The 27,449-nt window shown below is 34.3% G+C and overlaps 1 protein-coding gene and 1 long non-coding RNA gene across 5 annotated transcripts in view; one reads left to right on the forward strand and one right to left on the reverse strand.

Annotated features, from left to right (window-relative positions):
• LOC135793513 (uncharacterized) overlaps nt 1–16,997 on the forward strand; it is an 80,627-nt gene extending 63,630 nt beyond the window's left edge. The window contains exons 3-4 of the long non-coding RNA XR_010548643.1: nt 15,314–15,355; nt 16,814–16,997. This is a non-coding gene — a long non-coding RNA (uncharacterized lncRNA). The remainder of the gene's footprint in view (nt 1–15,313; nt 15,356–16,813) is intronic.
• LOC135793505 (uncharacterized) overlaps nt 1–27,449 on the reverse strand; it is a 115,885-nt gene that overhangs the window by 62,655 nt on the left and 25,781 nt on the right. For 3 of the 4 annotated variants that reach the window (XM_065304501.1, XM_065304500.1, XM_065304502.1), the window contains exon 3: nt 19,742–19,927. In XM_065304501.1, coding sequence (XP_065160573.1) covers nt 19,742–19,927 — 186 coding nt within the window. Of the gene's footprint in view, nt 1–3,420; nt 3,558–19,741; nt 19,928–27,449 lie in introns of those variants that run through there. The other variant, XM_065304503.1, reaches the window with a different exon arrangement.

Below are 27,449 nucleotides of genomic sequence, written 5' to 3' on the forward strand. Positions count from 1 at the left end.
TTTCCACACACGTATGCAGAAAACAATGTTTTCAATGCTTTATTATATTCAACTTTTTATTATTTTATTCCACAAAAAATATTTTTATTTCTCTGTTCGTGAAGATAAAATAAATGATTATATTTTATGCGTACTCGCATAATTATAATTTCAAGTACACAATCCACACTTGAAAACGCACAATTCACATAACACAACATTCTCATACGTAACGCACGCCGTCCCATTCATTGCGTCGATAATAAACATAACGTAACAATCTTAATGCACCAACGTTTCAATGTTTTAAGCGCTAACCTTCGCCGAGAGTTAATGCAGGCGTAATGCAAGCGTAATTGAAATTACCTTCTCGGAGTGCATTCTGCATTCATACACACACGCAGGGCACTTATTTCAGTAGCGAATAAATACATTACAGCGCACGTTTTACATCGTACATTAACTATATTAGCAATATTAAGATTATGTCACTTTTTTCCCTCTCTGCACGGTGTGGTAATCGAAAGTTTCATCAAAATTATAATAAAAACCCCTATCGTCTCGTAAAACAATTTTATTGACGCAGAGAAGTAATTAAGTGTTATTTTATGTGGAAAAAAATTAATTACAACACTGTGTATATTGAGATAATCTGCTTTAAGGCGGCTGTAAAAGTGCATCAGTCATTTTCGCGCGCGCGAAGTTAAGTAATGTGCGAGTGAATGCGAAATGCGGTAACGGTGATTAAAAACTACGTGCGCGGTCGATTTCACATTTCATGCGTGATACCTACCACCTGCCATCAGTGCTCTATTTTCAATTTGGTTCATTTTTCATTTGTTTTTTGACTGACAGCGAGCAATTCGTGATTTCGTGACTTTCATACTGCGATTATCCATCGAGAGGGTGTTACATGTTTTATTACATTTCCCACGATATATAAAAATATTATATTAAGTATCAAGTGTGCTAAGTGGCACTTTAACCACGTTTAGTGTTTTTTTTTTAATTTCCACTTTATTTCCGCGTTTAGTTTTTTATTTGAAATTTTTAGTTTAAAAATCCATCCCGTGATTATAGTACTTTAGTCACGGCCGTGGCTAAAGTACCAATTCTCGTCGCTAAAGTAAAAAAAGTAAATTTATTGAAATTTTCAAGCTGTAACTTTGTATACGAAACGACTGTTACTGTCAAATCGCATAAAATAAAATCTCCCATCGGTTAATTTTATTGTTATTGTCGCGCAGATAATTTACCTAAAAATATGATATTAAGGATCAAGTGCGCTAAGTGGCACTTTAATCACCTTTAGCGTTTTTTTTTATTTCACTTTTATTTCCGCATTTAGTTTTTTATTAGTAATTTTTAGTTTAAAACTTCACCCCGTGTTTAAAATACTTTAGTCACGGCCGTGGCTAAAGTACCAATTCTCGTGGCTAAAGTACAAAAAAAAAGTAAATTTATTGAAATTTTCAAGCTGTAACTTTGTATACGAAACGACTGTTACTGTCAAATCGCATAAAATAAAATCTCCCATCGGTTAATTTTATTGTTATTGCCGCGCAGATAATTTGTAGATGCGGTGCAATTAACATCACCTTCTATAACGAATTAATTCACCGGTGTACCACACGCAGACGGTGCATTAACTCGACGTTTATCTTAATCAGCCAAACGTTTCAATTAATAATTGGGTATTTGCATGGGAAATATTGGAGATTCTTAATGTTTTTCGTATTTTTTAAGTGCAAAATATGCAAATATGCAAATAAATAATTAGATATTTGTTATTTTTGCATTTTATTTGTATTTTTGACATGTTTTTACAAATCGTGGACAAAATATTTAATTTTTTGTTGAAAAATAAATGAAAAATTTGTCAAAAACGCCAAAAATTTTAATAAATAGTTAAAATTTTAGTGTTTTTAAGTTTTCTATATCAAAAAATGCATTAATTCGATGTTCTTATCAATTAACAAATCATTTTAACAAGAAATTACGTATTAAAATGCAAAATATCAAAATTTATTCATGATTTTCTTATTTTTTTCTTTTTAAAACACGCAAATACCCAAACGAATAAATTGGATACTTTAATATTATAATAGCCAACAGCTGTGCGTTAAATAGCCCTCGATTGCAGACGAATTAAGGACCCTTCTCTGACTCTTAAAACTCCCCAACCATCTGCTATCCGCACAATATTCACAATGTGTTTAATACTTCCACGTTACTCGTATGTGATTGTAGAGATTTTACCTCAATGCACATTTTCAGTCATTGATACCAATACCCAATACGCAGTCTCCCCTTATTATAATTTAATTGCATTATTGCATTAAATCTAAATGTGAAAATGCCCACCAAAAATAAACACGGATTACAGGAAGCTTTATTGCGCATTGCATATTGCATATGAAAATGTTTGATGTCGAGTTACATTTATTTGTGTTATTAATAGACGCACCGCACAAACAGGAATTCACAAATGAAAAAAAAGCAAACAAACAATTAAAATGAATTTAATAATTAATGACCGACGAAATAATTTGTAGTTTGTGTACTCGTATGTATGCTCTCGCATGTATATATGTGAAGATGAAGAAGATGAATGGTTTGCGAGCGCTGCGGGCGCCGCGCCGCACGACATCGCGAATTTTTACTTTTTTTCGCCCCGTCGCCGCCGAATATTCGCTCGACGAACTGTCACTGACCTTAATTTTGATTGATGGAAGTAGACTACTGCGCGAAATCAAAAACTTCATTCAGACATTCAGACGACTCGCATTTCGACATTTTACTTCCATTTTCATTCACATTACAAAAAAAGAATTATAAATGTAATGAAAGTTTATTAAAACTAAAATAATTAATTAGTATTTCCTTTATTTAGACACGAAATTATTAAATTTAAAAAATTGTCATCATCCGGACGGGAATTTCACTTTCCACACTTTGTTAAAACATTAAAACATTTTTTTAAATATTTTTTGGTGAGTTAATTCATGCGCACTTAAGACTCACTTTCTGGCACTTTATCACGACAATTATACTTTTCATAGAGTGCGCAAGATACGTTTTTTGCGCGGAATGTTTTCATTGAGCGAATCGAGCGCATTAGTCCGCGGCTGAATGGGGCCAAGTTTGGCGCTCGTTACGCGTCTGATGTCCGTGGCATTGGACTCTCGAAGCCATCGACCATCATCAACATCAAGAGTTACTCACTTACGCGCGCAGGAAATAAAAGTCGATATTACTATGATTATCATTATTAATCTGTGATGCGACGACAGACTGAGCCGCCGAAAAAACGAAAACTTCGACACGCTGACGAAATTCGCACACAACGGTAATTATCTCACCGGAAAGTAAGTGTAAATAAATTGGCTCGATGTGGAAATTAGCACATTGTTAGCCAAAATACAAAAAAATATTTTTTACCTATTTAATGCGTTGCATAGTCCAATAAATACAAAATAAACTTTTCACACACACTGCACTTTACACATAAAAATAATTTTTATTTTATTTTATTTCACATTTATCACTCACAATAAAATGTTAAATGTTTTACTTTTACGTGTTTTGAAAATGAAACTCCGCGAGCGATCAGCACGACGCGACGTCCGACAATAGACTGTTTGGTGCAAGCGCCTGCGTTCCGTTTCTCCTCCTGCTGAGCGCCAGCCGACTCCGCAGGTCTCGGTTGTCGGTTTCGGAAGGAACGCGACTGCAGCGACGGCAGCCAGCGAGCAATGTGTGAATGCACTCCGTCCAGCAGCCGGTCGTTGTTTCGTCTCCCCACAATCCACACAATCCACACAACATCGACTCGGTAAGCTCGCGAAATTGTATTTTAAGTATCAAGTGCGCTAAGTGGCACTTTAACCACGTTTTTGTATTTTAACTTTTTTTTAAATTTAACCTTGGAAACTGTAGAAATTGCGCATGCGCAAGCTCCACCCCGTGCCTAAAGTACTTTAATCACGGTTTTAGCCATCCGTGATTAAAATATCACTTTTTATATCTCAAAACCATGAAAAATGAAAAAAAAAAAAATTATATTTTATTCACGGGTATGCAGAAGGGCAAAGAATTATAATGCACCTTTCGCTTTGATGGCGCATTGTAAGTTGGCAGCAATTACACGCAGCAATGTGCACGCCCGGAGGAGCTGGAGCGATAAACAATTTAAATGTTTGAATGCGCGCCTTCATTCAATCAATGCATCCGCGCGTCGAATGCACTCGGCAAGAATGCGCCGAGAGTGGCGTCGAATCAAAACAAATCGGACGTGCGCGCACATCAAATGTAAATCAAACGCAATCAAACACAATCACAGCGGCTTATCAGCGCTTTCGATCGTTTGATCTTTGCCACACTCACAACAAATCGAATCGTGGAACATGCGAGCAATCAAACTAAAGATGAAGTTAATTGAATTGCGATTTGTTTGTGTAATGGGTTGCCTATTATTTACGCGCGCCAATCTGAAGAAAATTGCAGCCAAGTATTGCACTTTCTTTCCGGTGCGTAACGAGAAGCTGCGCACCTGCAAAATGCAACAATGCGTCGATGACAACAATCGATCATTATGATAATCTACGCAATAACATGTTGAGAGTGATTATTATCGATGCATGAGGAAAAAGTGAAAGAAAAACGCGCAAAAATTGAATTTTTATTTATTTTGCACATGTAATTACACCAAAAATGTAAAAATATGCAATTATTATGTACGTGACTGAAATTTTGCGCGAAAAAATTAATCACGCGCAATTTGGCTTTTACTTTTTTGGGGTTTAACCTAAAAAAGTAAAAAAAGTAAAAGTCGAAACAATAAACTCAAAATTGATTGACAGCACAAGTCATGATTGCTTATTGTTGTCTTTGACAATTGTTTCGCATTAAACATTAAACTTTCTCACAATTAACCAAAAAATATTGATTGAAAGTTCATGCAATGTCAATGAATTTTGATGACCATGACACTGTTAGGCATTAAATTTTAATAATTTAATTTTACATTTAAATGTATTTATTTTTATTTATTTTTATTTATTTTTATTTTTTGCTTGTCTGTTGTTTTCCGGCGCGTCGACTCGCTCCGGCGGGTATAAATTATCCCGGTTAAAGGTGTGTTTTACTGCCAATCAATTTATATCGGCGCGTATAATAACAATTCATCGGCGTTCGATTTCGTAACGCCGTCGCGCGCGTTCGGAGATAAATTAAATCAATCGCTCGGCGGCACAAACGAATTCCTAACCTCAAATCTACGCTCCGCACACCATCAACTTCCTCTTCTTCCTACTACAGATCATAAAATTAAATAATACACACACGAAATTTATAAATAAATATGTTAATTTAAAAGTGATTATTGAAACTTTTAGATGCTGGCTTTTTGTTTAAAAGTTTAAATATAGGTTTATTAGCGGGTATGATGACGAAATCGATCTGCTTGAATATGTATCTGTGTCTAGCATCTGCATCTGTGGACGTAAATGTTTATTATTTAATTTTTCGGACGAAATTCATGTCAGAACTATTAAATATGCATTGAATTGTTGAATTTTTAATGGGTTACATCAGTTTTATTTGAATTAAATTATTAAAAATTTATTAAATACAATTTTATTACGTTATATAGAGGTGACGAAGAACAACATATAACTTAATTTTCGACTTTTTTAATTTTTAGTTAAAATTTACATGTTTTACAAATTATTTCATCAAAAAACTTAGTTTTATGTATTTCTGAATATGTTAGGCAACTTTTTAAGCACCAAAATTATAAATTACGTTATTGTTAGGTTATGTTACATCGCGAAACAAAAAAATTATCAAATATTGATTATGCTGATTTAAATCTGTTTTTTGCTTGTCTGTTGTTTTCCGGCGCGTCGACTCGCTCCGGCGGGTATAAATTATCCCGGTTAAAGGTGTGTTTTACTGCCAATCAATTTATATCGGCGCGTATAATAACAATTCAGCGATTTCGTAACGCCGTCGCGCGCGTTCGGAGATCGCTCGGCGGCACAAACGAATTCCTAACCTCAAATCTATGCTCCGCGCACCATCAACTTCCTCTTCTTCCTACTACAGATCATAAAATTAAATAATACACGCCACGAAATTTATAAATAAATATGTTAATTTAAAAGTGATTATTGAAACTTTTAGATGCTGGCTTTTTGTTTAAAAGTTTAAATATAGGTTTATTAGCGGGTATGATGACGAAATCGATCTGCTTGAATATGTATCTGTGTCTAGCATCTGCATCTGTGGACGTAAATGTTTATTATTTAATTTTTCGGACGAAATTCATGTCAGAACTATTAAATATGCATTGAATTGTTGAATTTTTAATGGGTTACATCAGTTTTATTTGAATTAAATTATTAAAAATTTATTAAATACAATTTTATTACGTTATATAGAGGTGACGAAGAACAACATATAACTTAATTTTCGACTTTTTTAATTTTTAGTTAAAATTTACATGTTTTACAAATTATTTCATCAAAAAACTTAGTTTTATGTATTTCTGAATATGTTAGGCAACTTTTTAAGCACCAAAATTATAAATTACGTTATTGTTAGGTTATGTTACATCGCGAAACAAAAAAATTATCAAATATTGATTATGCTGATTTAAATCTGTTTAATCTTTTGTTGCGCTGGTTATAAATTTAATTACTCTAGTAAAAATGCCGGTAAATATTTCCTGAAGTCTAAATATAAATTCCGCGTCACTCAGTTGTATTCACTTGTGTTATGTTTAAATGATTTTCTAGTAACGCAACGTGCACCCCAACAAATTAGCTGAAATATCGTGCTTAAGTTATAGAAATTTGCATTGCAATTTGTAGGGATGTTGGGATCATAATTACAACAATATGTCAAATGTTACCATCGATGTCATGTCTTTAAAAAAAATTCTACCTCATATTTGCTAGAAATGAAAATATTTTTTGTCGTTACACCGAGTTTTATTAATTTAATCAAAAATTACTTGCAAATATTTCAATCAAACCATGCAAAATTCAATAAACTCTGTAATTATTTCAGTTATGACAGTTTTGACAGCATTAATCCTTGACATAACCTCTTTTATAAACTTCTGACACACTTCCCAATGCGAGATGCACCGCGTCGATATATTAAAACGCCGATTAAATGATTGAATGATGATGAAATGATGAAACGAAATGAAAAGCAATAAAATTGTTTTGTGTTTGGACGTGTGCCGACGTACGTTTGAGTGCGATGTTCCGACCTGGATTTAATCACAATCACACACACACAGACACACCAACTGCATTTAGTCGTCCGTTGTTGTTGTGTTGTGTTTTTTTGTTTGTTCGCATCGGAATGGAAAGTATCGATATTCATGCGTCGGGCCAGCAATATCGTCATGTTGCTTCAAAGTACGAATGTATCTACATACCTGACATTCGATACGTTGTGCACTCCTCAAGTTCTAAATGTTTTAACAACTGACAATTTATTAAACAAACGCTGCTTAGTATGCATGCGGCGGCCAACGCGCGCCGAGATTTTTATGTGCGAGATAAAACCGAAATATTTCCAGCTACGTTTTGTTATCAATTAGAACACATTTGCATTCGATGCGCGCCGAGATGAATAAAGATTAATGTTTTCGGCTTACTTAATAAAAGTTTTATATGAAAACTATTATTTCTTAATATTCATTGGTAAAGTTTGGCAATTAAACACGCAATCATCGTAATGTAATAATCCATAATAATTGCTTCTTCTTCATCATCGACGCCGACGAAAACTTTCCTCATTTTTTATGCTCGCATCAATCATAATCAAGTGACGCTTGTCGCCAAAATGAAAATGAAAATAAAACAAATTAGCAATGAACTACTTGTACCAACATACAGTAGGGCCAAAGAATTGTATATTAAGTATCAAGTGTGCTAAGTTGCACTTTAATCACGTTTAGTAATTTTTGCTATTTGTACGTTTAGTTTTTGTATTTCAACTTTTTATTTTAAATTTTCGAACTTTGTTTGAACATAGCATTTCATATAGCCTTGTATTGCACCGTAGGCAAATGCGCAGGCGCAAGCTCCACCCCATTACAAAAGTACTTTAGTCACGACTTTGACCATCCGTGCCTAAAATGCCACTTTTCACATAAAAAGAAAAATATATTCAAGATTCACATAAATATTTGATCACCTAACACGTGACCATAAAATTTATGACCATAAACATGCCCACATGTGACTACACTAATCAAATATTAGCAGGGTATTGTTGTCCCCCAACCCCTTTTTCACCTCTCGCATGAATCGTGTAATTTAAGACCTCATCTGATGTTTAATCACCGCGGGACGTTCGTGAAAAAAAATACCGCACCACCCTAAATGATTCTAATGTTTCCGGTCGTGCGTGGAAGATAAACATGATAAACTCGGTTTCTGGAGGGTGCGCATCTCGTGTTACTTGAGACACACTGTTTTTTTAGGGGTAGAAACCCTTATATCGCAAAAAAAACGGATAAAACTTGCAATAACTTGTAATTACAAGCCGTAAACAAGAAGATTTTATGTTGTAATCATAAAATTTTGCTAAAAGTAGAGAATTTGTTAGGGGTGAGATAGAAAGTGAGTAGGATGAGTAAACCTCAAACTCAACCACGAACCCTTGAAGGTCTGTTAGATCTGTTAGGACTGTTCAGATAATAATGTGCGATGATAATTCGATTTTGGTCGAGTTGTGGGAAACCACGTGGGGCTAATGCGATTACACCCCTTCGGACACACCCTGAAAACACTCAAATTCGGTCCAAGTATTTATTTTCTCATCTCCTCGGTGTAGAAATATGAAGATTTTGTTGTTGTGCTTTATGAGAATTAAAAATCTCCGAATTCTAAAAGTCTAACCGCCCATGGGCGCCGAAACTCCACACAACCTCAAGAAGGTGGTAATTACGCTGTCAGAATTAACACAAATAATAGCTAATTACAGGCAGCTTATTAATGGTTTGTTCTCAAGCGCATTCTTTGCCTCGAAATCCTATTCCGAGAAATGCAAAGTTGAGAAAACATTAAAACAAGAGTAAGAGTAAAAATTAAAATTCAACTGATGTGTGAACATAAACCAAAAACTATTACAAAACATTTAAATATTATGTAAATTTTTATTTCGGATATAAACGAAAAATAAAACATAATAAAAGCTGAGGAATTTGTTGTAGGTATAATATTACTATTATGTAGGAAGTAACAGATAAATGAAATTTATTTATTTTTTATTTATTTATAAATAACTTGAAAGTTTTGTGGATTTGGGACAATGTAGAACTGCAACCTGGTTTAATAAAGCGTGCGCAGCCAATTAAATCGTTTGCGAATCAATCGCCAATCGCAAATTGCCAACCAATTAGCGCACTTAGCTTACTTCGCTAATTAATATTTCGTTATAATTACTGTGCTCTGTGCCCGCTGTGGCAGGCAGTTCATTTTTAACTTGGGCAGATGTTCCATGTCCAGACGCATCTTCAATTCCGATTCTGATTCATATTCAGTTTATTTCGATTTTTATTTTTATATTTCGTGCTGGTAATCGGTCAGCTGCCTTCCAGGTGCAAACCTAAGCAAATCTAAATTCAACAAAACACTGAATTTTAATATTTAAGAGGTTAAAATATGATTTTTAAGCAAAAAAACTAAAATTTTCTTTAAACACGCTCACAAAACATTTAAAATAATCACTAAAATAATTTTAAATAAATATCTTATCATATTTAATTTTTTTTAACTTTTTTTACCAAAAATTATTTTTGTTTATTTTCTTGAATATATCCCCATAAAAATCAGTTAAAACATTACACGCGAAGAATTAATTTATTATCGCCACGTTAACTTGATGTATGAAGATAAAATGATCGGCGTCAATGTATTTCTTTACGCATGAATATTAATTATTGTGAATAACGAGGATATCAATTTTAATCGCCCCGAGCACTGCGCGCAGCTGAAATTACAACTTAAAAAGCAAGGGGATTAAAAAATTAAAATTAAATAATTAACGATATGTACCGACGTGAAGACGACAGTGATTGGCATAAATGTGTATAATGACATATATTAATTACAAATTATTTACATTGTGCACAATCCAGCGTAAAATGTAAAATTTCACATTTTTCCGTTTTAATTGATTAATTTCATGTGAGAAATTGCTACTTATTACAGTTGGAAATAAATCATCTTTAAGTAGCAATAAAATAAAATTTAATAAGTTCGTGTCATGAGTGTTTTATGCGCCATTGTTGCTCTTACAATAAACATTCGAAATTATGTAAATTTAAAAAAGTTTTCATCTTCTTGCACTTATGAAATATAATATAGGACAAGACACAATTAAGATGTAACAATACAATACGTTTTCGGCACGCAATTGTTAACAAAAAAAATTACTCTTGCATTCAACAGAAATATATAACCTGCTTTTTGCTGCAATCGTGTGGCGAACATCAAGCGGAACTCAACTTTTATCATTTGCTTTTAGTTTTAACTTGAAACTTTTCTTCGTTCACGCAGGAAACAAGAAACAAGTTGTCGATCATTTCGGCACGCGAAATGCATACATAACACCATACACACACATACCATGCCGGGAAAAACAACGCGCACGCACAAAGTAAACGGATGCGACGATGAAAAATGGCGGTGTTGGGTATCGAGGCGATTTGTTTAACCCATATTTCACGACAACAAACAACAACCGCCCGGCATAACTTTCTACCAAAAGTATATTTTTTGACGGATTAATTTATGCACGCGCTGAAGTTCCCAGCGTCGTGGTTTTTATTCTCCCTTTGATTCCCAACCTAAAACATGCATCGCAATGCGCAGTCGTGACTTATAGCCTATGATTACTGCGTGCATTTGATGTGCACTCGAGGAAAGTTGAGTTCCCAGTGGAAAAATCAACAAATTGATGGGTAATTGATCGATCGAGATATAATTTCGATGGTTTTTTGATTTACATGGGTAAAATAATTTTGTTTTGAAAATGAGAATTTGGATAAGATGAGGAATTAATTGTACTTAAATATGGTATTTTTTTCGATGATGTGGAATAATTATTTTCGGAGATATTCAAGTTTTATTGAAAACTGTTTTTTGCATTTTATTCAAAAACTATTATATAAAAACCCAACAAAAATAGATGCTTCCATTACTTTTTAATCCCTACTAATATTATAAATGCGAAAGTCCTGATGTTTATCATGTTTTCACGCAAAAACTACTTAATCGATCATCATGAAAATTTGTACACATATTCTTAGTGGTCCCCGAATGGTTATAGCCTACTTTTTATTTAATAAAAAAAAATAATTTTTTAAATAAAATAAAGAAATTGTTTAGCCAATAATACCTCTGCATCTGGCTATTTGACTACTTTAACGCCATCTAGCATTCCAGCAATGAAGCTCAAACCTAAGTACTATAGTACCATCACACTGTATTATCACACTGTATTACCGACAGCTACGTCAACATCAAATCCAATTGACTACATTATGGAGACTGTACACTATACTTCCATAGACTATACTTTCAGCCATTTTAAACTTCCCGCCATTCTACTTCATTGTTACTTCTTCTGTGACTACAGACGCGTTCGGAAGCAACTTCATTATTTTAGATATTCGCGAGCAAAGCCGCGGGTTAAAGCTAGTTTCTAATATTTCATACAAAATATAAAATTACATCTATTATCAAAACCAAGAAGAAAAACTTCATAAATCCCTTTTAATCTGTTTATTTTTAAATTTTATATTTTCAACGCCTACTATACAATTATTACCTTAAAATAACCTCAAAATCCACACTATATAAACCTTAAAACAGCTTTAAATAATAATTTATATTTTTAATTAAAACTCCGTGGTCGGAAGAAGAAGACTCCGACTCAGAGACTCAGAGGTGTTTGATTTTCATCGCGCCGCGCTGTGAAATCTCATAAGTAGCTTCTGATTAACATATAATCACGCATGGCCAGCGCCGAAAGAGCGCCCAAAATGTAATCCGAGAGAGTTTATAAATATAAATACATCTATAAGCAGCGCATGTTCGCTGCGTAGCCGGACAACCCGAGAAACAAGTAACAAGTAACCAGAGAAGCTTACCAAAGCAGAGCAAAGAAGACAACATCACAGCAGAACAAAGCAAACGCGAAGTCTGGAGTCTTACTCGGGGAGATTCAATTTTATGAGGCCCATTAGTGTCCGGACGGGTGTTTTAAGCCGAAATGCACCGCAAGGGAATCTCATTCGTGCATGCCACGACGGACGAAAACACTTCCAAGCCTTGAACCGCGTGTACCGTAATAGTGTGAATTTGTTATGTGTCTGCCGTGATAATTTCGTGTGTGTCATAACGAGAAATTTGTTGGGAAAGAAGAACTCTTCTTCTTGGCGTCGCGTTACACACGAAATTTATATTTAAATGAACCGATAAATATCGGGTGAGATTGCTTTCAAATTGATACAACATAACAATCTTGTTTTACCACACTAATTGTATTTTTATACAAGTTAGAAATTTTTTTAGTTTTATTTTAAAACCTGAGAATTACAAATAATTCCGTTTGAATTATTGTGGTTGTATGTGAGCGCGGTGACCACCCGGAGCTGACAACAAAAGATTTTTTCTTTTCTCGTGAAACCTGCTTGGGTGGGTGCGAGCCCTTGTTAAATCCTTATCAAGGGACACTATCTGTGTCCCTTTTGCCTCTCTCGGCCAAGTGAATGTATTTTAAAACGTTGAATTTAACTACCAGCAAGTTGTTGTGTGGGACGTGACATTCAGCTCACCCTCATAACATAACAATGGTCACATTCGGATAGATTTACGCTCACAGCAAGTGATCTTGCCCTTTGCATTTGGGACATTATATTTTATATTTATTTAGGATGCTGTAGACGTAGACCCTTGTGATTCTTCTTAATTTCGTTTCTGAATTTATAATTCAAGTGTAATAATGCTCGTATTTCTGCTGGGTTATTTATGTGCCGCGGGAATTACAAGAAGCGTTTAATTATATATAGATTATAATAGGAAAAATTGATTTATTGCAGAGCGGCGCACGCCGACGATTTCTATTTTCAATGGTCAATCGTGGTGTAGTGAGTTTCCTACATTTTATATTTATATGCTCCAAATTTAGAAAAATAGAACTCGGTATGTGGAATGGTTTTATTGGTTTCAATGGTTTTCACTTTGTTCTCTACGAGATTCGTACACTAAAGAGTGGGTAATGGACACGATGATAACACATAATAAATAGCTGTGTTGTGTGGTTGCTTTGATATTGGTTGCCGCGTGGTGAAATAATTTGCTCATCTTTGTTTCCTTCTGGTTTTGCTTTTGCTTTTGCTTGTCCGTTTGGTTGGTTGACTGCCACCGCCGGTTTTGGTCGCGAGTTAGAATGGTTGCAGCCAGCGGGCATATTTATTTCCGGGAGTATAAATCCATTTCGTAATAACACCGCCGTGAAACAAAACGAAACCGATTCGTTTGTTGCGGAGTTTAATAGGCGGCAAGATGGTGGATTTCCCAAGGGGAAGACTGGAGTAAAAGCAACCAAGTAGAAGGAATGCACGCAATTGGCAGTAAATTGAATGAATGAATGAGAATGTTTTGGATGTTGGTATAAAAATAAGCAAAGAAATTTATAATACTTTAAGTTTATCGTATTTTAATAGGGTTTTTCTTTTGTTTCAGTTCTACAAATGTTCTGCAACTACGACATCAACAAGGAATACGGTAATATTTATAGGGATCTCAAAACATCTTACATCTTACATTTTTTTCTTTCCTTAAATAAATTTCTGTGTCACTTTGTTCACTAATTTAATTTAATCGTTTGAAGCAATTTCTGATGACATTTAATATTTTTGATTTTAAAATTCAATATTTCTTTGATCTTTATTTATTAATGTTTTTAAATTTGAATGTTGTTGTCGTGTGCCATCGCTGCGATCCCCTCTGTTCACGTGATACCCGGTGCGCGTGTTTCTACCTGTTCGTTGTTATCGCTTATCGTCAGTTGATCCGTACGCGTTCGCCGTGGCTGACCACGTTTCTCGAGGTTATAATTCGGTAATTTTTCATCAATTAAAGCCAAAACCGGTGGAATTTAGTTGTGATTAACTGTTCGGAGTGTTAGGGTAATAATGAATAATGTGTGGAATTATCGTTGTTCGCGAATTACGTGTTATTATTCCTGAGTGTGAATGTCGGGCCATGCGGTGATGTGCAATCGGAAATACACCAACATTATAAATGTCCTTCACCTCTTGCAAGCGGTATTTAAGCGATATTTGCACGCGTTGATCATATTAACATCAAGGGGAATCTGCAGATTGAGACATAACACCGCAGATTTTGGGACAACTGCTAGTTTTGTGACATGATTCCCCATTTCTTTGTCACGGATCACATGTACCTAGCATTTACTTGTACTACGTACTAGTATGAGTGAATTCAAGATTTAATAGTAACTACCAATCACGCAGCAAAAAATAAACAATGCGTATTTCGCAGGAATTGATTTTTTAATAATTTTTATCGTCTTATCTTTGCAGTCTTAATATTTTAATTATGTATTTACCCGTCTATGACCAATCCTCGGTATCCATCAAGAAAGAGATAAAAACATGTTTTTGTAACACCCTGTATGACAGTTTTCCTTGATATCATGCAAAAAAAGTAAAAATTTCAATTTGACTGTGTTTCCTGCTTGTTATTTTAAAGTTCTTTTGAATTGAGGGTGTCTGCTTTTTGTATCACCTTGTATATAATTTTTCCTTGATATCCTGCGAAAATATTTTGTAATTATAATTTTTGGGCGTTTTCCTTCGTAAATATAAAATTTTTGTTCTAGATATGGTTTTCTTATTTTGAAACACTCTGTATATTAATTTTTCTTTATCGCACGCGGAAAATTGATTAATTTGAATGTTTGTAGGTGTTTTTGTCTGATTAAAGAATTTTCTTTATAAATATTATTCATATTTATTTCCGGGAGTATAAATCCATTTCGTAATAACACCGCCGTGAAACAAAACGAAACCGATTCGTTTGTTGCGGAGTTTAATAGGCGGCAAGATGGTGGATTTCCCAAGGGGAAGACTGGAGTAAAAGCAACCAAGTAGAAGGAATGCACGCAATTGGCAGTAAATTGAATGAATGAATGAGAATGTTTTGGATGTTGGTATAAAAATAAGCAAAGAAACTTTAAGTTTATCGTATTTTAATAGGGTTTTCTTTTGTTTCAGTTCTACAAATGTTCTGCAACTACGACCACCACAAGGAATACGGTAATATTTATAGGGATTTCAAAACATATTACCTACATCTTACATTTTCCTTCTTTTCTTCAATAAAAGTCTGTGTCACTTTGTTCATTAATTTAATTTAATCGTTTGAAGCAATTTCTGATGACATTCAATATGTCTGATTTTAAAATTCAATATTTCTTTGATCTCTATTTATTATTGTTTTTATATTTGAATGTTGTTGTCGTGTGCCATCGCTGCGATCCCCTCTGTTCACGTGATACCAGGTGCGCGTGTTTCGACCTGTTCGTTGTTATCGCTTATCGTCAGTTGATCCGTACGCGTTCGCCGTGGCTGACCACGTTTCTCGTGGTTATAATTTGGTAGTTTTTCATCAATTAAAGCCAAAACCGGTGGAATTTAGTTGTGATTAACTGTTCGGAGTGTTAGGGTAATAATGAATAATGTGTGGGATCATCGTTGTTCGCGAATTACGTGTTTTTGTCCCTGTGCGTGAATGTCGGGCCACGCGGTGATGTGCAATCGGAAATACACCAACGTTATCAATGTCCTTCACCTCTTGCAAGCGGTATTTAAGCGATATTTGCACGCGTTGATCATATTAACATCAAGGGGAATCTGCAGATTGAGACATAACACCGCAGATTTTGGGACAACTGCTAGTTTTGTGACATGATTCCCCATTTCTTTGTCACGGATCACATGTACCTAGCATTTACTTGTACTACGTACTAGTATGAGTGAATTCAAGATTTAATAGTAACTACCAATCACGCAGCAAAAAAATAAACAATGCGTATTTCGCAGGAATTGATTTTTTAATAATTTTTATCGTCTTATCTTTGCAGTCTTAATATTTTAATTATGTATTTACCCGTCTATGACCAATCCTCGGTATCCATCAAGAAAGAGATAAAAACATGTTTTTGTAACACCCTGTATGACAGTTTTCCTTGATATCATGCAAAAAAAGTAAAAATTTCAATTTGACTGTGTTTCCTGCTTGTTATTTTAAAGTTCTTTTGAATTGAGGGTGTCTGCTTTTTGTATCACCTTGTATATAATTTTTCCTTGATATCCTGCGAAAATATTTTGTAATTATAATTTTTGGGCGTTTTCCTTCGTAAATATAAAATTTTTGTTCTAGATATGGTTTTTCTTATTTTGAAACACTCTGTATATTAATTTTTCTTTATCGCACGCGGAAAATTGATTAATTTGAATGTTTGTAGGTGTTTTTTGTCTGATTAAAGAATTTTCTTTATAAATATTATTGTTATTATTTGTAACACCCTGTATGTTAGTTTTCCTTTACGTCTCGCAGAAAATTGGCTAGGTAGAATAATTTTTCGTGATGTTCTTCTCGATTAAGGAGTTTTGTTTTTAGGTTTTTATTTTGCAACACCCTGTATAATAATTTTCCTTTCCATCCCCGGAGAAACGTAGAAAATGTGTATGTTTATTGTGTTATTTTTATAGGACTCCCAACATGGCGGCATGTGGAAGGTGGACTAAGTCGTGAGACGTGTCTCAACATGTCCGCATGTACACGAGAGGCTAAACTGGTATGGCTGGTGTTAAAATATAAATATAAATGTCTAAAATTTTATTGTACTAGTCTACATATGTAAAACTTGTCTAAATAAAGAGAGGATTCAAGATATTCTGACTTCTATTCTTTGTGCACCCCCTTCTATCATTTCAGGTACAGGTTGGCAAGGACTATTTCTCAGTTGTTAGTCGGCACTAGTAGAGGCGACACTTAAAATATTTCAACAAGTCCTTATCGGGAGTCCTTATAAGGAGTTCCCCCTCTCGGGGGATGATCCCCCACCATAAAAATTGTTGATATGCCTGAGAAATCCGGGGATGAAGCGCAGAGACATCGTAGCTGTAGGATGGGCCGGGAGCAATGGAAGAATCGACCGTAGACTGTCTTATAACGACACGTGCCAAAAAATTTAAAAATCCGGCCACCCCTGTCTCGGAGTGGTTCTTTTTCCTGCTCTCTTATTCTCCTACTTCTATTTCTTTGCTCTCTACAACTCCTTTATTCTCTTCTTTTCCCTCTATTCTAATTCCTCTTTTCTTCCCTGCTCTTCTGAACTCTGATTTTATTTCTGTTACTCTTGTAACTTCTTATTTCAACTTATTATTATTTGAATTCGAATTCTGTTGCATAGGCAACCCAGCGAACTCGGAATTATTTTTATATTTACTAAAAGTTCCTTCTACAACTGGGGTTCGAACCGAGAACCCATAGCATGCTAGCAAGTACATGCATCACTGAGCCACAGAGCTCTCTTATCAAATGCGGTTTGTTTCTACCTGAAATAGTTTACATTTCATGGGATTTTTAAAAATAAAAGATAGCACAGCAATGCAGCTGTGCATGAATCAGTTGTTTGTGTGTGTCGATATGTTTATTGATAGGTTTCATTCCAATGTATAAACGTGTTGTGTGATTCAGCGCGTTTATTATACAGCAACTATGAGAACACAGAATCAATTTCAAGACACAAAATCGCTAATACAAAATACAAAGAATTTCTAAACATCGCAAACTTTGCCAACGTTTTAAAGGTACTTACTCACCCTGGGCGGAACTGAAATGGTCAACATTTGATAAAACAAATCTTCTACTGTAAATGTAAGCAAACACAATTAAAATTGGACCCAGGAATTGCAAGATACAGAGTGTTTTCCAAAATAACAACATAAAAACAACTAAAAATACAAAAATTTTACAATTATCGCCGTTTCCATCTTAAAATAAGACATTTCTACATTTTGTCTGCTATTTACAATTTCAGATCAACTTAGCAATAAACTCGCTGCTTGCCACGAACCAAATCATTCCTCACCTTTTTCGATCGCTTCGAACGTAGTTGCAGTGTTTATTTATACTTACTCCAAATTAAGTTGTCTCTCGCCGGGTCTGAAAATCGACAAATCGACAGCATCTCGCCGCCGGTCGGGCAGAAAATATGAAATAATGAAATATTTGCAGTGAGAGTTCGTCACGTTTCACGTTTCCGAACACACCGCGTGCGCGCAAAACACACTCCTCAACTCCTCAAACACTTTCAGACCTCGCCTCGATCGCGGATGAAAAATTTCTTAATTAAGTTTTAACGTATTTTTACGCTCCTAAATCAAATCCACATACACCAAACACCCAACATCTGACAATACGTTAATTACATTTTATAAAATTAAAATTTTTCTTAATTAATTCCTACAAGAAAACTTTAAACACAAAAATGAAATTTCAACGTTTCTAACGAGTAAAACTGACACAGCGCACGAGTACGCAATTGATTTTCGTGAATTAATCTCCGCGCAATATCCAACCTAATGAAGCTATCGGAAGAAAGTCGTGCGCAACGAAAAATCAATGAAATCCACCGAAATCTGGGCGCACATCATCTCGCAGTCACTCGAAACAAAAGCGAAAAGCATACAGTTATAACCGAAAACAAAAGAAGTGCGCGTTTCGGCCCCAATATGGTCAATAAGAAATCACTCCGAGGCAAATGCACTGCCCGATATAATGGAAAGTGAATTATTATTGAAACGAGCCGCACAGAGAACAAGAAACGGCATAAAGCACACATATTCGTAACAATGCGCACGAAACAATGTGCAATATGGCCGAAAAGACACACGCGCAGGCGCAGCAATAAATTAACATGGCGTGCTGCTCCGCCACAGAAAGAAAATTGGGCCAGAATCGTGCTCCACATTTCGTGCCAGCCATTATACTAAAAACTCCAAGCAACAAAAACAGAAAATCACACAAAAACTTTTCACATAAAAAAATATATTAGGGTAGATATCTACAAGTAAACGCATCCAGATTGTTATGATACAAACTTCCCTTTTAGACGTTGAAACGTGCAGTTGATTATCATCATAAGACCTAGTCATATGGGCATGATTCGTGCTTTTAACTTAAAAAGTTGCGCCGCATTGCATGCGCCCGGATCCAATATCAAGATAGGCGCAAACAATTTATTTTAATTGCATACGGAAAACATAACCACAAACCCCGCATATCAATTTACAAAATGTCCGCCTTGATTTTCGAAGATGTAAATTGGGTTGCCGTCAATCAGGCGCACGACCCTCATCCTCATCTTTAACGCACAGCGTGAGACACACCGAAAAAAAGCTTAATATTTCACAAGCTGTTTGTTCTCGACTCATCGTTTGTCGGCTCATTTTCACTCGAATTTATAATAATATAGGTGAAAATCTATGCAACACTTTCTAATTATTCCGCGCGGGCCATAAATCACCTCACAAAATATTTCGAAATATTTCTAGCTTGCGCGTGATTTTTTCGTTTGAATAATCAAGATATCGATCGAGTATTAATATCCTGAGTAATATTTTAATGATTACCTTAACAGTTTGAAGCAGCATGCTCGCCGGTAGGCAGAATTCGTGTTCGAAGCGCTTGAGGCAGCCGTGATATTCGCACACGAGGAGATCGCGCGCTTGCCGGATGAGACTCCATCTGGTGTGCGTGTAGTTCACGTACAGCTCTCCAAAATGGCGGTCGACCAGAGTAGCGACGTCACATTTCTCCTGAAAAAACATAAATACACGTGATAAATTATTTATTACGCAGGCAAACCACCCACTGCAGTTAGTGAAACAGTGAAACGTTTAGAAAGGAAGAGAACCCACGATGTGGTGCGTGTATCAAATTACGAAAAACACAAATCATATCGATAGGAAATAAATTACGCGTCGGAGAGGAGAAAAAATGATGGTGAATTGCACAAATCATCGCGGGTAATTTGCTGCGAAGGAAGAATACTGTTTCATGATGAATTGGTATGAAAAAAGAAGAAAGAAAGAAGTAGAAATAAAATAAAGGCGAATATTTTCGGTTCGATTTGCACCTACGCTTTTTTTCGTGTGTTTTTAAACTACAGGCTAAGATAAATCTGTCCAATAAAAAAATATAAGTGTTTAAGGAATGAAAAAGGTTTAAAAACGCACTTTAACGCCATCTATGTGTGAATTATAACACGGTAACTACGATTAAATCAATATATCAACTTTAAACTCTTATTTTACACACTTGCAGTTAAAATTTTATAACAAAAAGTAGCCTATGTTATTTTCCAAAGTGCAAACTATCTCTACTCCAAATTTTATTAAAATCCGTCGAGTAGTTTATGCTTGAAAGCGTCACAAACATACAAATACACTCAAAATCATTTAAAAACGTATTAATAAAATTCTAAAAATTCATTTCACGCTATCTATATATGAATTATCTTACTACAACTTCTATTTAATCACAATACTAACTTTCATCCCTTATTTCACACCCTTCTCGTTAAATTTTTACAACAAAAACTAACCTATATTATTCTCCAAAGTCTAAACTATCTTCCCACAAAAATTTACCAAAATCCATCCAATAGTTTTCGCTAGAAAGCGTCACAAACAAACAAAAACCCAAGAATAACATAGTAATGTAATACTAATGTTAGAAAATATAAAACTAAACAAATAGAAACACGACGAAAGATGACCCGCTGTGACAGCAAGCCGCAAATTAAACCAACTGACTCTAAAACGACATTAATGTGTTCTCTATGCTCACATCGCACGCGGTACGAGTAAAAAGGGGTTGGGGTATAATGTGTGTGCGCACGGCGACATTTTTGATTTATATATTTACACACTTGTAAATTAAGGCGTGCTGCGCGCCGATGTAATATAATAAACTTGATGTCTCGATGGTTTATTGTTTCTATCATCCATGTACTCGTACGAGTAAATACAGTGCACGATAATGAAATTCACTGTGGGGTGAAACCGAGCAAAGAAAAGAAGAAGAAAAAAATGTATATAATAGAGGGTTGTAATAGGGGCGCATTGTTCGCATGCTTCCTGCATTCAAGGCCTATCAATAGATATAATTATAAGGGCTGGATAAAAACATCGATGAAAAAATAATTGAGAGTAAAAATAAAAATAAAAATAAAAATAAAATTTTTGAATGAAAGCAAACGGGTTTAGTTTTATTGAGAGTTACTTATACTCACAGTATCGAAATGAGAGTCAATATAATAATTAGTTTTTATGTGTCCATTAAATAATTAATCCAAATGCGCGCCTCGATAAATTTACGAGTAATTTGCGTTCGATTTTCACCACGAGCGTCGAGCGAATCTCCGAATTCGGTTCGGCGTGTAACGTGTAAATTAGTTAAGTGGCTTTATTTTATTTCGTGGACCAAGTTGGTTATTAGCGTCAGCGGTTATGATCATTTCGACACATTATAATAATGCACTTTTTTTAATTGTAGAAAGCGGAGCAGCAGCAGCGGTAGAAATTCAAAAACAGTTTAGGTTAATTAATTAAAATTAACATTGATTTTTCAAGCATTGGTTATCATTGGGATATCTTGAAAATCGTCTATAAACAGACCGCAGATTTAATTCGTGCATTCCTCAAATTCTATTATTTAATTTCCGTTCAGATATCTTATTGATTATGTAAATTTTGATATTGGATATATGCTAGATTCGCTTCCGTCAAGAGGTGAAGATTCGTGTTGCGTGCTACTTGCTCGTTCTTTATCCGAAATAGACAATTTTTCCGATCGGATTCGGATTTGCATTTAAATAGATTTTATTAGATATTGCTAGATATTGCTAGATAAATGAGTTTAATTAGTAGTCGTTCAAAATACGAGTCTTTATTTTTTAATAGAGGAAATTCAATATTTTCACCTCATTTGTGCTACAAAAACAAAATTTATGTCAGTGTGATCTTTAATAATTTATAAATTTGTCTAAAATAATATTTTTTTACTTCCACTTTTAAAGTGTCATTTTTTTTAACTGTTTGAGACACAAAAAGTGTTTTTTTTAATCACGAATGGTCAAGGTCGTGACTAAAGTACTTTAGCCACGGGTTTAGCCACGGGCTTGCGTCTGCGCATTTGAAAGACAGGTAGAAATAAAATGAAAGAAGAAAAATAGCGTAAGCATTACGTCGTTACACGTGGTTAAAGTGCTGTTTATCACACTTGACAGTTAATACACTATTCTCATACAAAACTACGGATTTTTATTTATTTGTCTTTGCTGAATAGCAAATTTCATGCAGATTTAACCCTAGATAACTTTTTATTTGTATTCCTTTGTGAATTGAAGCGCTTTATTTGATTGAACGAGGGTTGTAAGCGTAGCTGCGCTCATTGTGTTGTAACATAACCTAATAGACGTCGCGAACAGCGCGTCCATTCACGTGTGAGTGATGTGTGCGTCGCCGGATGTCCGTAGTATTCATTTCCGGATGGTTCCCGATCGAAACGAATCAAGCTCGTTTTATTGTATTGTCTCCGGCGTTTAACAGAACCGTATTAAATAATTTTAACCAAAAAATAAACAAAATTCAATTAAAAAAAATAAAATTTCGCTATTTTAGCACCATCTATGCTAAAATTTCAAAACTAATAATTAAATAAAAACTAAATACGTTCCTGAAAAAAATATCCATCGCACAATAGCGATGCTTCACAATGAGACAAGAGAACAACCTCGACATTGTGATTAATAACAGCCGACTAATTAAGATAATTAAACGACGTTTCCACTCCGCACGCGTTTGTTGAAAGCTCCGCTTCGTTTCGGTAACGCATTAATAACGCACTCCTCGACACACGGACCTTTTTTTTTCTCTGCCTCGGCAACCTATTTAAGAATATAGTCGCCCGATGAAAGTGGAAACGTCGTGAATATGATTGGGTCTAGACTAGAAACAAATGCACGCGCTTAATTGAGGAGCGGACGTATATGGCGTTGATGCATTTCGCGATATTCGCATAATTCATCTGACAACTAAATAAAAGCAAGCGGCGTATTGGTGGATGGGCAAAATATGCAATAAATAACATGCGAAATGTAAGCGGACGCGTGAAATCGGAAGACTGCGGCAATCAAAACGTACGGAAGGGTTTTTGTGAGCGAGGATAATAATAAGCGCTATAAACGGCGATAAAATGCCTAATACGGTCCCGTGTGCTTTCACAGGTGATACGTATCGCACGACACTCGACCTAAGAGGATTAGATGAAACCTACTGTTGGAATTTTTTTTTTTGAAGAGTAAATGTCGCTAAATTATGGGAATAATTAAGATGTGGAATTATTTTATTGTCACTTCCGTCATAATAATTGTAATGAAATAATTGTGACATTATTTGTTCATCCTATCGCAGGCTTTCATTTGATACCATATATGATGATTTTAGGTGATGCATTAAATATTTATTAACAATTAAAACTGATATATACCAAAATTTTGCCATAAACATCAAATAAAAGCTATTCCCACAATAAATTTAATGAAAACTTTATGGTAACAGAAAATATCGTAAATAATGGTTAATTTAAAGTTTAAATAAATTAAATCGGATTATTACTTTGCTGTCAGTAGTAATTTAAACATTTTACAACCTTTAAAATTAAATTTTTCCATTAAATTTTTGAAAAAACATCAAATAAAAGCCATTTTCACAAATAAATTTAATGAAAACTTTATGGTAACAGAAAATATTGTTATTAATGGTTGATTTAAAGTTTAAATAAATAAAATCGGATTATTACTTTGCTGCCAGTAGCAATTTAAACATTTTATAATCTTAAAAAATAATTTTTTACATAAAATTTTAGAAAAACATCAAATAAAAGTCATTTTCACAAATAAATTTAATGAAATCTTTGTGATAATAAAAAATATAGTTATTAGAGATTTATTTAAAGTTTAAATAAATAAAATCGGATTAATATTTCGCTGTCAGTAGCCATTTACACATTACACAAAAAAAATTTTTAATTATTAAAGTTTGCTAAAAACATCAAATAAAAGGAACTTCCACCAATAAATTTGACAAAAACTTTACAATAACAAGAAATATTGTTATTAATGATTAATTTAAACTTTTAATCATCCAAATCGGAATATTATTCCGCTGTCAGTAGCCTTTTAAACATTTTATCTTTAAAAATAAATTTTTACTTACAAAAATTTGCTAAAAACATCAAATAAAAGGAAGTTCCACCGATAAATTTGACAAAAACTTTACAATTATAAAAAAAATAGTTATTAATGATTAATTTAAACATTAAATCATCTAAATCGGATTAATATTCCGGTGTCTGTAGCCTTTTAAACATTTTAACTTTAAAAATAAATTTTTACTTATCAAAATTTGCTAAAAACATAAAAAAACAATTTCCACCAATAAATTTAACGAAAACTTTACAATAACAAATAATATAGTTATTAATGGTTAATTTAAACTTTTAATCATCCAAATCGGATTATTATTCCGCTGTCAGTAGCCTTCTAAACATTTTAAACCTTATGATTACGATTACAGTGACTGATGACTGATTCCCGATTACATTAACCCTTTTTAAAGAAGAGTTTTAACCTTTAATTATATTCCGCATTTCAAGTATCTATGCATAGATCGCACGCAGAGATACACCAACAATATGTCGCAATATCGTTGTAATAAATATAATAAGCATAATAAGCGCGCCGAGCAATCATAACAATCACATCCGAAGCATGTGAATCATGTTGTGTTATGATCAGTGCGCACAATAAACAAAGAAGTAACGATCGAAAATCGAAACGGTTATTATCGAATCGTGCCCGGCATCCAGGACGCTATCGAAAGGGAAATCATATGTACACTTTTACTCTCCTACTCTTCACTGGACCGAAAATATAATTAGTACACTTTTTAATTGTGTTTTTCGTTGTTTGTTACGCAAGCAAAAGAAAAGAGAAAAATTTTAAATCCGAAAGTAAAACCGTGCGCAATCAGCAACAATCAGCAACAATAAAAATTGTTATGTGATGATGATGATGATCAACATAATCGTCGTAAATGTGTTGAGGCTTGTTATCTTGACGTCTGCGCGCGATGCATGTTTTTTGTTTATCGGAAATTACGATAGATGACTTTCAATATTCGAATCGCATTCGAATCGGCGCTGCAGGCGCACACAAACCTAACCTATGTTCGGGAAATATTTCCAGTGCGCATGCGCGTGTGTATGAGTCGCGTTCATCGAACTTGAATACTATTGCATTTCGTCTGCATCTGCGTCCCGCCGAAATGTGTTTCGCTTTCGATTGAGTGACGGATTTAATTTAGCGCGCGTACGTATCTTACGCACGTAATTAGCTATTATCGGCGATCGCTTGATTGTTCACAAACACTAACACACACACACACATTGGATTTCTCAACGTTAGAACGCGTCGTGACGAGTTAGGAAGCGCATTAATTAATGCCGAACGCGCGCATACATATTGTAAATACCGATCGATAATTAACCCAAAGTCGACTTTGAAGTTGGAACAATTTGAACGAAATAGAAACGATGAGAGGCAAGGAGTGTAACAATCATGGCATGGGTGTGGATGTGGCTTCCAGTTAATTATTATTTAGTGCTAATTTATGTAACGAATACACCAGCAGTGGATATAAATGACTAATTACTAATTTATTTATAATTGATTGTAATATTATTAGCAGAAATATGAAACACAAACAATAATAAATATATTGTTTTCAGAAGCAGAAAAATTTTATTTTAATTTATGTTAATACTGAATAAGCAGAAAGAAAATAAAAAAATTCAATCGAAAAAATTCAGAAAAAAAGTTTACAAAATGTTTAAATGTCTGCTGACAACGAAATAATTGCTCGATCTGATTGATTTAAACTTTAAAGGAATCACTAATAACTATATTTTTCATTATCATAAAGTTTTTATTATATTTAAATGTGAAAATAGCTTTTATTTGACGTTTTTTGTGATTTTCAGGAGTTAACTATTGCTTTTCTTAGTTAATCTGCAAAATTAGGTTATGTTTGCTTAGTAATTCCATTGTTTTCACATTTATAAATCTTAAACAACAACACAAATATGTTATTGTTATCGGCACGTGATATTTTCCATGCGCAATTTATTATTACTTTTTCCCGATAATAAATTCAACATTTTTGAATTTTTCAATTTTTGACCGTCATAACAACTTGATTATTTATCTCCGAATCGTGCGCGATCTCAGCGTAAATTCGCGGATATGCAATATACGTCCTTATTTATTAATTGCGCGAAATGTCCGAAACGTGCCCGGCGTTACTCACACCGCGCGCCCGAAACATCCGCAAATGTCAAAAATTAGCGTCTCGCAACGCCATCTATACCTCTACCTACCTACCTACCTAATTTATATCCTCATACAACCCGTTACGTAAATATTATATAATTGCGCACGAATTTGAGCTTTTAGGTTAGCAGGTAATCAATTAACACGAATTAGCACGTTTGTTATGCCGCACGCGCTCAATACACCAACAAAAATATTGTTATATGTATGCTTAGATAATATAATAGTAAACCGTACGAAATATTGGTCGATTGGTCCATTACTCCATTGGTCTGGTTACCAACTGCACGCAATAGCAAATAATAACCAATAAGCATCGCGAGTTACGAGTTAAAGACGAAGAAAAAAGCACCAACGCTATCAGTGTTGATCCACTTAATAAATCGATGTTTAACTAGAATAACTACGCTAACTGTGCGCAGTGTGCTTAACTGGGTTTATTTACGCTCAAATTACACATGGAGGAAAATATTTGACTTTGGTCTTACTTTGTGTTCATTTCTTTTTCTTTTTCTTTTTCTGTTACTCACTGAACACATATCATTAGCATAAATTCATTGAATTCATTTCGATCTCATTTAAATTCGAAGATACGTTCATTCACTAAGTGATGATATTGTTGTGTGTTGTGTGTGGCGAGTGGAAACTGGGTCAGTGATGTTCGGTCGTTAATGGCTGCTTTTAGGGATTAAAATTTTAAAACACACAAAAAAACAAAAAATCAAAAACCACGTTGTGTGTTGTCTTGTCGCGGCGTGTAACAAATGACTGAGCGATTTGAACTTTCTAAATTTTCTTTTGAAACCAAACCGAAATCGATTTTTTCACATTTCCATCACTTTAAACCTTAAAAACTATTTAAATCTAATAGAAATTAACATTAG

This window comes from Atheta coriaria, unplaced genomic scaffold (genome assembly GCF_025399875.1).
Source record: "Atheta coriaria isolate IRGN ID8LTWV9N9 unplaced genomic scaffold, Caltech_Dcor_3.1 hic_scaffold_6_pilon, whole genome shotgun sequence".
Classification (NCBI taxonomy): domain Eukaryota; kingdom Metazoa; phylum Arthropoda; class Insecta; order Coleoptera; family Staphylinidae; genus Dalotia; species Dalotia coriaria.